We start from the raw sequence: 12,441 nt of genomic DNA on the forward strand, positions 1-12,441 counted from the left end.
CAAAATTTGTTAGCCAACAAATGGTAAAAGAGAATAAAGCCACTCTTTCTGAGAGCAGTCTACCATGACCATCCATGAAAGCCATACCTGGAAACCTTTCTTTTTCCAGATGACTGAGTCCTTTTCTTTCTTCAGAGTTATAAGGTGAACACTGAGGGTTCCTACATCAGAGCCATCCATGTGGTACCACCAGCGCAGACAAAAGTCCTGAAGAAACCCACCATTTAGATCAGTGGCAAAAATTCATTAATAAATGAATCACTAAATAACAACTATAGGTACATATAATAAAGCTGAAAGAAACCAGGAAAATTGCAAAAATAATCCAATATCTTCAAATCCCAGTTGAAATGTATGAGATGTAGGTAATTATGACATAAAGAATGGTAAATTAATTTTAATTATATATGATGAGAATGAAGTAGTTATCCTGGTATTATATGATATTCTCTTGCATAAACAATTCATTTTCAGATATCACTAAACTCTAAACAAACTAACTTCCATTGCTCAGTTGGATATATAAAATAACTTTACATATCTTAAGCTTTTAAGCTTTTCTGAGAGCACATACCTGTGCAGATGTGGCAGTTAGTTCAGTAGTTACTATGACAGCAACACCTTCATTTTGGTCGTGTGTTGGAGTCAGGCTCATGAAATAACCATCACCTGAAAAAAAAATCACAATTTACACATTTCCTGAACATTAATCTGATACATTTAATAATTCATAGAGTCTGCTACCACTAGCAACATCAAAACACCAGGGTCCATATTCTCAAATGTTTCTGTGTCCTCTCAACTATTTTTACTAAACTTTAAAGGAAGTTATTGAATTTCAAAGGGCATGTGAATAATTCTAGTAATAGGTCAACAAGGATTCTGCACCATCACTTAAAAAAATATAATGAGAATCCAAGTAATCATCTGAGTGGGCTTTGGATAAAGTCTTAATGAGAGGGTAAAACATTCAAGAATATGAGCCCATTTATCACAGTAAGTAGATGAAGTAGATCAGGTCAGTTATATTCACAGGGAGCACATCAAGAGCACCTGTAGTGTGGTCAGCCAGTGGTCCCACGCCATGAGTGTTCTGGATATCTGACTCAATGAGCCACTTAACATTCGTTGAGCCACTAGTCCACTGACAGAAGTCCCCATTGGTGAAGTCACATGATACTTCACTCATTGAGCCTGTAAACAATGTAAATACAACCTTCATACTTAAGCATACATATAACTTTTTTTCAAAACAAGAAATTTATGATCACTTTCATTATGCTACATACAGTATCTATAAATGTAGTACAAATTGAATACTTTTACATAGAAAAGTTTCCATTGGTCTTGTAAAATGCTCTTGTCAAAAAACTATTTTATATTGATGAAACTAAGATGGACAATCTAGATCAAACAAAAATATTGAGGTCTTAGTGATCACTTCCAGTCTGATCTGTAACATGTCCTGTCAGAAGTATAGTTCTCAGTGATGGCCCTTCATAACTAAATTCATTTAATTTCATATAAATTTTTCAGTATAGCTGTCAGTGTAGCTGTCCTACACACCTCTGGGAGTTGTGGTGAGGTGAGAGGATGGGGTGGTGGTCTTGGTCGAGGCTTCAGGGGGAACAGTGCTGCACTCTGAGGATCTAGTCACCTCCACATCATCTATATGGATTAATCCTTCATTGTGTCCTCCATTCCAGTCACCTTCAAGTCGTTTAGCTTCTATGTAGACCTGAGGGTTAATAATGTCATTTAATAGGAATGAAATTCTTACATATACAGTGGCTTATATTACAAGAAATGAATAGGATTGGTAATTGCATCTATAAAAATTTTTGAAATAATGCCACTTTTGTACCTAAATATACAACATTAATTTCACTAATATTCATATGCTTAACACATTATTCCTTCCCTACCTCAATGCTGTCCACAGAGTAATGTGGGATTGATAGCTGTCCCTCCTGCCAATCTGATGTGACAGTGTCTGGCAGCACCCACAGTGTTACCTCAAAGTGTTCACCAAGGTAAGCAGGCCCAGGAGTCACTACAACCCTCAATGACACTGGAGCTTCCCCAGCTTTCTTGAACCTGTTTAGAGCAATTGGGAGGATTTTTCTAACTGGTTACAAAAATTTGTTTGTTAGTGTCTATGAATAAGTGTAAATAAAAGAGTTTACAATTAAGCAGAGGAAGAGAAATACTATTCAGCAAAGCAACAACTGAAAATGCACAAAAACACAAATATATAAAGTAGATTTGGGTCAGAAAACTATGGGTTACTGCATAATACATCAGAATTATTATTATTATTATTATTATTATTATTATTATTATTATTATTATTATTATTATTATATTTATTTATTTATTTATTTATTTATTTATCTATTTATTTATTTTTATGTAGGAGGGACACTGGATAAGAAAAAAAAAGAAAAGCCCACTGAGATGCTGGTCCCTGAACAGGATCTGAAGCTGTAGTAAAAAATTAAAGGATAAGTGTCTTGAAACCTCTTGAAGGAATTCAAGTCATAGGAAGATGAAAATACAGAAGCAGGCAGGGAGTTCCAGACTTTACCAGAGAAGCCAAACTCACCAGAATCTAACACAGCTGAAGTCAGGCAGAAGGATGGGTGATGTGAGTGTGGCCATGTAGCCAACAAGGTCCTCACCAGGTGTGACAAACATCAGGTTGGTTTCAGTAGATGGACCCTCCTCATCTGGCTCCAGCTTGGAAAATACCCACTGGAGGTTTCCTGTGTTCCTCCATCCGCAGGTGTCCTTTTCAAAGTCACACCTCCCTAATAATCAATTTACTGTCACTAACACCTTTTCTGAATTTTTTGGCAAGTTGACAGTGAAATTTTTAGGGAGTGTTTCCATGAATCTAATAATACTTTAACAAAGATTATGCACTATCAATGGGGAAAAATACTCATGAGAACCTGATTAATCACCTCTGTAATTTGGAAATTGTTCTTATAAAAGCTCTAAAGCCTAAAAATAAGGGTCTTAAATACAAGAATAAACAATACAAATTCAAAAGAAAAATGGGATTCTGGTTAAATCAATATACATTTGTCAAATCTAATCTAAATAAAACATACATAGCATTTACTCTATCAACAGTTCCAGTAACATAAACTTACCATCAACAGGACACATTTTGGAGTTGTCCATCTTTACATCATCAATGGCCACATAACCTCTGCGACTTGCTGAGGAAAAAACCTCAAACACTACGTTGCCATGGCTGCCAAACTTCTCAACTTCACTGGCGCCAAGTTGCCACATGCCACCTGTTCCCACTGAAAGAAAGAAAAAGAGATTCCTCGTTAATGGTGATTTCTCTTATACGACTATTTTCTTTACATGAGTGTTGACATTCCATACATATGAAAATACAGATTTTCATACAATTATTTCATGTAATTTAGGTAGCTGATCATTTATATTATACTTCCAGCATATACTGTTTTCTAATGGCATAACAATGATTTACTTATATTTAGCTAATAATGAATATATCCTGCTTGTTTGGTAATCTTGGATTAGTTCATGAATGAAAACATTATCATATATGACAATTCTACAATATCTTCTTTCAATTTTAAATAAAGCACTAAACTACTTGCATAATCCAATATAATTTTAAAAACCAGAATCATGTTTTGGAGGGCAAAAATTTCAAGATGCAAAGAAAAATCACAAACTTGCAAGATATGCTTATATAAAAATTCAACTTACTCTCTGTCATAAAAATAACATCATTAGTATCATTGAGTGCAACTCTCAGAGTGGTGGCCTCATGGACGTCAAGGATGAACCAGAAGGAGAAGCACGTGGAGTCTGGTTGGACCTGCGGACCATACATGCGGGTGGTCTCGCTGCCAGCAGAAGCCTTGGTGAAGTCTGCCACGATATAGTGTCCTGCAGCAGAAATGAAACCAATATGATGAGCATTTAATTTTAAATCTTGGTATTCACACATATCTTAACTGCATTGCACTGGCAGTAGAAGTAAAGGTCTGAATTTCCATTAATCTTTCAATGCTTTTATAAAATTCTTGTTTCTTGCAAAGACACTTTTATTTAATGAAAAACCTATTCTGAATTTCATGAACATTATATATATATATATATATATATATATATATATATATATATATATATATATATATATATATATATATATATATATATATATATATATATATATATATTTTTTTTTTTTTTTTTTTTTTTTTTTTTTTGTCTAATTTCTTGTTTGCATATGATGAGAAAAGGGAGACAAGAGATGATTGGAAACTTGCCGTATTGTGACTTGTATGTGTGGTCTATCTCAGTAAATCCAAGAGAAATGTCTCCTGTTGTTTGGAAGAATTTGAAGTCCTTGGGTGTTGTTTTCTCATAACCTGATGAATAAACAATTACATCAGAATTAGCTTCCATGGAAAATTAAATTAATTGCATTATCTAATGGAAATATCTATTAAAGAGGTAGTTGACAAAGAAATGCTAAATACACTGTCAAAATGGCATTCAAATATATAGAAGTATACAAGATTCACTATATCTTAACTAAAATTACAACTTTATAGGATATATGCCACCACATTCTTAAAGTGACTATAATATTCATAAATACTAACTTTATCTATGGCAACATACACATAATTTGTTATGAAGTCTATCCAATACAGCAACCTTGAATGAACGAGATGATTACAGCAATTTGCTTTGTAGCTTGTGAGGTATGTTAAGATCCAAGATGTCACTGTGATAGCAAGTCCTTATGTACCAAAAAGCACCTTGATCCACAATTTCACCAGACCTTGTTCATCTCAGGAAAGCTATGAAGTGACTTGGTTTTATATGAAAATAAAGCAATCAATCTACCATTTAGAGAAGCAATTACAAGTACTTCACTTATAGCTAGATGATCTCAGATTTGATCAATCCCATTCAAGATGTACAAGAAATTGAATCTGATATATTCTTTTTATAAAGGCCTTTTATACATTATTATTTGTCTCCTCTTATTTGGATGACAAGAAATTCTATCAAATACTTTTCTTGCTTTGTATTATGTAACAAAAAGTTTATACCAATGTCATAACAAATAGCAAAAGAACTTTACCTCCACAATACTTGTCAAGTCCATCTTCATACTCAAAGTCACAGGATTGTGGCTGCACTGGACACCCACCAGAGGACACCATGATGTTGTCCACCAAGATGATGGAGTCTTCACCCACCACCTCTACCTCCCAATCCAACTGTAAACCAAAGATTGCAGAGACTAATTTTTCATATTTTTTTCTCAGCTGAATATCATCTTCAAAGATAGAAATTGTCTACAGTAGGCCTTCAGGGTTTGTGAATAATCATATGTCACAGATTAACTTAAATGTGAATCAAGAGCATCTCATATCTAGACATGAATATAAAAAAGTAGTTTTCAGCAAGAGCAGAAGCTAATCAGCAACTGTGGTTTGCTGAATCTTATGAAACAGCTGAATTTTTTTTGAGATTTTATTTATTTATTTATTTATTTTATTATGAAGTTGTTTAGTAGATTATATGAGAGAGAAAATTATGTTATCCGTACCTCATCCACATATTTGCAGTTGTGAGCATTTCACAAGTACTATCTGAATACCTATGGTGTATATATATATATATATATATATATATATATATATATATATATATATATATATATATATATATATATATATATATATATATATATATATTTTTTTTTTTATTTATTTATTTATTTATTTTTTTTTATTTATTTTTTTTTTTTTTTTTTTTTTTTTTTTTTCTCCAGAGATTTGTTTATAATGAGTACATAATTCTGTATTTTCTATTATGACTTCATCTCTTCTCATTTACCAAAGCCTTGCTTGAATAAAGCATGAAATCTAAAGTAAAAAGGCAAAGAGCAGCACTAACCGCATAGGAACTCTGAGTCACGTCCATTTCTATCATTGCTGAGTTCCATGATGGAATAGTGGGGCCACTTCTCTTCCACAGAGCTGCTGCCCAATGAGAGGATGACCGTGAGTTGACTGCCAGTGTACCTGACTCACTTCCTATGAATTGGTACCTGTCAGAAATAAAAAGTGCCTATATATTACACAAAACATAAAGCATTAAAGGATGGTGTAATGTTGAGACTATCAGGTATTATCTCATGAGTTAAAACATGTAAAACAGTACATAAAAATACAATATGAAACAATGTCATGCCTTGACCATACAGGGATGCAATTTAAAGAGATTACAATATACTTCAAAGATTTACTAAGACTTGATCTACCATAGATGCCTACTTGCATATTTTCTCGTAAAATATATATACGTATTTCATAAAGATAATTTCATCATATAAGAAGACAATAAAACTACACAATACCAGAAACTGGCACACTGAAGACCCTGTGCAGTGAAGAAAGGTGTAGTGATGATTGCCTTTTCCTCATATGTGTGTCCACTGGCATCAACAAGAATGTGTCCACCAGGAGGCATCTCAAAGCTATCTTCTATGTGTTCATGTGTCCAGTCAAAGTCATCTGTTTCATTTTGGACCATTGAGCACACATCAATCTCAAAGTCACAACTGAAGATGTCACCAGCTGTGAGAGAAGTAAGTTAGTCAAGAGGATGTTAAAGTAATGTGAATTATCAAAATCTGAAAGGAACAAACTGTAAGATACACAAAATACATACCAAAGACTAGATATAATAAACTCTGTAATGCTCTTGTAAAACTGTTATTCTGAAGGATTTTTAATTTGATTTCCACTGATTAAAGGTAATATAATATGGAGTCTCATCATGAATGAAAAATGCAAGTCACAGTACAATAAAAAGGTGTCTCTGAAGAGTTACCTGGTGCAACAGTGGAAGTGACAGGCGGCTGCAGGGTGGCATCTGGGGGCTCAGTGCTGCAGTGTCCTGAGTAAGTGTACAGGTCATCCAGGGCAATCCAACCATCAGCATATGACCCAACCACACCCTCAACAACTATTTCAAATCCTTCATCAGCAGAGTTAGGAATTCCCACCTGTTCAGAAATACATTTGAGTTATGTTATACAAAATGCAAAACATATACATACATACATAAACCAAGGCTGTCTCCCACAAAAAGGGGGTACAGAAGGCAAAATAATTTCGTCTTAAGAAATTTAATTTCACTGATAGACAGAAAAGGGTTACCAATAATAACGTATAACCAGAGGTCAAATGCAAACTCAAAGCATTAAACAAAAAGAAGCTGCCTCAGTATGGTTGATAATGTGGCCATATGCAATTCAATTATACTTCAAAGTTGCATCTTCACAACTTAACAAATTTCTCATAACTGTGCATGTCATGTGTGCATGCTACAAGCTTCAAAAGAGTTAAATCTTTAGTTTCACTCAACCTTTTCAAGAAAATAACAGTAAATAGAGATATTCCACTTGGAAATAACACCTGAGCTGCCTGGTGGCTCGATTGGCTCCATATGCATACCTGTGCATAGAGCCATTCTGTGCCCTGATCACCAGTAAGAGACCAAAGAGTGTTGTTGCCAGTGTTACGGCGAGTCCTGACTCTCAGCTGAGCCTCTTCATCTCCACTCAAGGAGTAGAAAAAGGTGAAGCAATAGCCATACACATCATTGGGAATAAAAGAGCTGACCAACGAAGTTGCCATTCCACTGTGTTCACCGGTGTCCTCCACCACAATGTAGCCACCTGTAAGGAGGAAAAATTATTATGGTGAATGGTATGTTTGAAAGGAGAACAATAAAGTCTCTAACTTAATTTTGATTCTTCTTCCTCCTCTCCATCTTTTCACACAGACGGGTAATGACCTTCACACAGCTATCCAAAATATGAAAACATTATAAAATGTAAGAAAATAATACGTAACTCAGTCATCCCTCGAAATCACATTCAACTGTAGCCTCATGTATACATGATAACTGTCACACCAATTCATATTTCATTTACCTTCACAAAGTCTAAGAGAGAGTTTTCATTGTGTAAGAAAATGAAACAAAGAAGGAAACAAAACACAACATGGTATCTAAAACCTAAGTCAGTAATGTAAGTGGAGTAAAACTGACATCCCTCACCAATGGTGGAGTTGCTGGTGTGGTCATACTTAGGGCCACCATGTTCCTGCAAGCCATTGGACAACTGCCACATCAGATTTCCATTCTTCTCTGTGTGCCATGAACAGATGTGGGCGTCATCAAAGGCACATGACCCAGGCTAGGAAGCAAAGGTGTAAAGAAGAGAAACCGCATCATCAAATGTGAATCAGTGAAAGCAAATATTAAACAAAATATTCTCCATACTTATTGGTCCTAACAAATGGGAACAAGATCAAGTAAAAATATATTTCATCAGCAGCTTGTTGTGACAAAATTAAAAAAAGGTAATTTCTCCTTGTTCAAGAAACTAACCAGTGGACAACCTGAAGAAGTGAAGGAGAAATCATCGATGGCCAAGACAAGTTGCTTTGTTTCATCAGAAAGTGAGTTCAGTTCACCTCTTACAACAAACTGAAGAGTGACATTGTCATTCCTATTGACATAGGTTTGCTGGAGAAGAGTCCATGTTGACACTTCTTCATCTTCATTAATTTCTACTAACAACTCAAGATTGCCATCTGCCTCAATCTGGAAATAGAAAAAAATAATAACAATATTATAAAAGTAATTTTAATTAATAACTGACAGATTGTAGCCAATAATGGCTGATACCAATGTGCAAACTGAAAACGCTGAATAAAAATAATGGTGTTCGTCTCATTTCCATATGAGACTGATAATAAAGATATGACTGTAGAGGAGACAGACTTACACTATAAAGAAAATTCAGGAAAAGAATAAAAGAAAAGTTCTACAAAGGCCTCTCTGAAAAACACAATAACATGAGCCATAACTTACATAGATCTTGAGGAGTCCAGAACTAGCAGTGCCAAGCCTGATGTAGTAAAGCTGGAAACAGTGGTCACCAGATGGCACATTTCCAATGAGTGGCAGCTTCAGTTTGGCGACCTTGTATGTGCCAGGGCCCATGTCATTAGAAACCATCTGAAGGAAGTGGCCAACCTCCGTGTTGTATGAGTGATCGTAGCCACCAATAGCTGAAACCAAAGTATTACTGCAAACTCTCTACAAGAGTATGTCTGTATGTCTCATTCCATGTGAGACTGGGTGAAAGGGAGACAGACCTGCCACTATAAGGAAAATTCAGGAAAAGAGTTAAGTGGTATTCCTGATAAAGAAAATTGAAACTTAAAAACAGATTGGATCAAATTAGTTTAAAAATTCTTGATACTTGAAATCTGAAGGGATGGTATGTGATTATTAACAAAATTTTTCAAACTTAACTTGAAAATAAATACAAATCATGAAGTGTAATTTTTCATTAAACTGGCATGCTACTGTGCACATAAAATTAAAAATAATCTTACCTCCCTTATTTCCATTAACCCATTCCCAGTTAGAGTTGTCGCCTTCTGCCTGATTAACTGCTCCACACAAGGCTGCCTCCTCAAAGTCACACTGCCATCCCTGTTTCATTCCCACCTGCCATGATACATCTTTCAGTGATGCAAGTATGGACTGACACATTAGCAAATTCAAGACATACAAAATGGCGTACACATAATTCCTCTTCTGTAAGATAATAATAGACACACACTAAAATTAAATTATTATCATTATTATGCTACTTCTCTACATCTATATGAAACTAGAAGGAAAATATCAAAATTATAATTTATTCTTATGTTTGCCTGATATATAGATAGACAGATGGATAGATAAATAAATAGTGGATAGATAGATAAGACAGATAGCCTGGAATATAATTATATCAACATTCAAGACCTATAACAACCTGTGTATACAATGCAACCTTAATTCTTTCAATCTTACCATATTATAATGCAACAAGTGCCATTTAACTCCATTTAACTTTCAATTCAAAATACTAACATCCACAGTCTCACAGGAGACGTTGTAGGCATAGAGGTCATCAATAGCCACATAGGTATTCTCGTGATCAGCCTGCAGTGTTGCCTCCAGAGAGACCGTACGGCCAAAGTATTCATGAATTTCCACTTTTGCTGCCACCCATTGGTTACCCTGACTCCCGGAGCGACTCCACAGTTCCTCAGTGGCAAGCTTCAGCTGGTGCAAAAGATTACATTGTGTCTCAGTATGGATCAGTCACTCTTAGTTTGCAAATCAGTCTTCCTGGCTATAGGCTCAATGGCTATGGGTTCCTGTCAACTTTGGAAGATGCTTATGACTATTGTTGCAGTAGTGGAGGAGGAGGAGGTAGAGATGGAGGAGGAGGAAGATGGTATTAAGAGCAGTAGGAGCATATTAAAAACCTTAAAATTTTAAAAATTTCAGGAAAATAGGATAATATATATGTATATATGTATGTATGTATGTATGTATGATAATATGATTAAAAAAGGGTCACAACAACCATTACTCAATCTTGTAAAAATACAAATAGATAAACATGCACACACACACACACACACACACACACACACACACACACACACACACACATACACACTGGCAAAGTTGAGTGTGCAAGGAGCATTCATAGTTTTAAAGATAAATATTATAAATTAACTTTAAAAGAAAAACATTATTAGCTTGACTCAATCCTGCAAATATACAATTAGATAAGCATGCGCACACACACACACACACACACACACACACACACACACACACACACACACACACACATACACACAGACAGATGGGTGGATGGTGTCTACTTAGACTTGAAGAAAGCGTTTGACAAAGTAGCACACTGTAGATTTCAATGGAAGATAAAAAATTACGGAAAAATTGGAGGAAGACTGCTGGAGTGGATGGAGGATTATCTGGATGATAGAGAGATGAGAACAGTAATACAAGACCAAAATTTATCTTGGCTGAAAGTAACTAGTGGTGTGCCACAGGGACAGTGTTGGGAGAGATAACGTTTGTGATATATGTGAATCCACGACAGGCCTAGCTAGCCAGTGGTCTCAAGACACAGCTCAAGAAACACAGGTGATGCCTCAGAACAGACGGACCACTCGACAACAATCCCAGAACGACAATGGACCAGATTTAAGGAATATAAGTTTAGCCACCACTAATGCCTCAATACTGAATGACAAATTGGAAGAAATGGTTGATATGATGACAGAGAGAAAAACTGAGATAATGGGAGTGTGTGAGACCAGACTAGTTGGTGAAGGAGTTAAAATTATACATAACAACTATATGCTAATTTTTAAAGGAATGGGCAGAGAAAGAAAATATGGAGTAGCTTTCATCTTAACACCAACATTTGTAGAGCAAGTTGAAAAAATATATTATGTCAATGAAAGAATATTAGCAATAACTATGAAGGCGAATGCGGGAAAAGTTACATTACTAAAGGTATATGCACCTCACCAGAGAAGATGCCAAGAAGAAAAGACCGAATTCTATCTTAAGCTGCAGGATACCTTAGATAGATGTGGAAATACTGATAAAATCATGATGGGAGATCTAAATGAACATGTCGGAAAGCAAAGGAATAACATAGAAAGTGTCCTGGGAGCACATGGCATTGGTGAGAAGAATGACAAAGGAGAAAGACCGAGATTTTTTGTGTAGGTAACAGCATGGCAATGATGAATACCTTTTACCAACATAGAGAAAGTCATAAATGGAGTTGGTATCATTGGAATAGTGTTGTTGGTGACTATACTGAGAAATCAATGATTGATCTCTTTCTGACAAATAATAAGAAAATATTTAAAAATGTCAAATGCATACCATCAGTGTCGTTTGACTCAGATCATCACTTAATCCTTGCAACCCTTCAAATTAGAAAACCAAAACCTATGAAAAAACTAGTCAGAGAAAGAATAAAAGTAGAAAATTTGAAAGAACCAGAAAAAGCTAGAACATACCAGGAAAAGTTTTCTGAAGTTTGTCCAAATGAGCAAGAAATAAGAGACACAGAACAGGAATGGACAAAAATGAAAGAGAATATTACACAAATCGCAAGAGAAGTATTGGAAACTAGGAAAATAAGTTGTGGTAAGAAAAAGAGGACTACATGGTGAACGGACGAAGTTAGAGATGCTGTGAAAAAGAAGAACCAAGCATTTAGACAATGGATGAAAAGACGCACCCCTGAAAATAGACTGGAATATGAGGTGGCTAGAAATGAAGCTGAGAGAATTAAAGCAAGCCAAGAGAGATTCATGGGAGAAACTGGGAAAAGAGCTTGAAGAAGATATACAGGGAAAACTTGTATACAGCATAGCAAAGAGCTACAAGAAAGGTGAAGATAATGTAGTAAATAGATTTGAGAATAAAGATGGGATATTATTAACAGAAAAAAATGAA

The 12,441-nt window shown here is 35.1% G+C and overlaps 1 protein-coding gene across 1 annotated transcript in view; it reads right to left on the minus strand.

Annotated features, from left to right (window-relative positions):
* The window catches only part of LOC135090723 (MAM and LDL-receptor class A domain-containing protein 2-like), a 106,691-nt gene that overhangs the window by 68,719 nt on the left and 25,531 nt on the right, over positions 1-12,441 (minus strand). Inside the window, exons 34-52 of the mRNA XM_063987746.1 lie at positions 10,018-10,212; positions 9,492-9,606; positions 8,962-9,161; positions 8,476-8,691; positions 8,143-8,281; positions 7,536-7,759; positions 6,910-7,084; positions 6,434-6,653; positions 5,971-6,124; positions 5,150-5,288; positions 4,323-4,424; positions 3,757-3,939; positions 3,159-3,317; positions 2,606-2,810; positions 1,926-2,097; positions 1,567-1,738; positions 1,054-1,194; positions 575-669; positions 88-207 (exon numbers count right to left, since the gene is read on the minus strand). Of these exons, the coding sequence (XP_063843816.1) occupies positions 88-207; positions 575-669; positions 1,054-1,194; positions 1,567-1,738; positions 1,926-2,097; positions 2,606-2,810; positions 3,159-3,317; positions 3,757-3,939; positions 4,323-4,424; positions 5,150-5,288; positions 5,971-6,124; positions 6,434-6,653; positions 6,910-7,084; positions 7,536-7,759; positions 8,143-8,281; positions 8,476-8,691; positions 8,962-9,161; positions 9,492-9,606; positions 10,018-10,212 (3,126 nt within the window). The remainder of the gene's footprint in view (positions 1-87; positions 208-574; positions 670-1,053; positions 1,195-1,566; positions 1,739-1,925; positions 2,098-2,605; positions 2,811-3,158; positions 3,318-3,756; positions 3,940-4,322; positions 4,425-5,149; positions 5,289-5,970; positions 6,125-6,433; positions 6,654-6,909; positions 7,085-7,535; positions 7,760-8,142; positions 8,282-8,475; positions 8,692-8,961; positions 9,162-9,491; positions 9,607-10,017; positions 10,213-12,441) is intronic.

Source organism: Scylla paramamosain, chromosome 35, assembly GCF_035594125.1.
Source record: "Scylla paramamosain isolate STU-SP2022 chromosome 35, ASM3559412v1, whole genome shotgun sequence".
NCBI classification, from domain to species: Eukaryota; Metazoa; Arthropoda; class Malacostraca; order Decapoda; family Portunidae; genus Scylla; species Scylla paramamosain.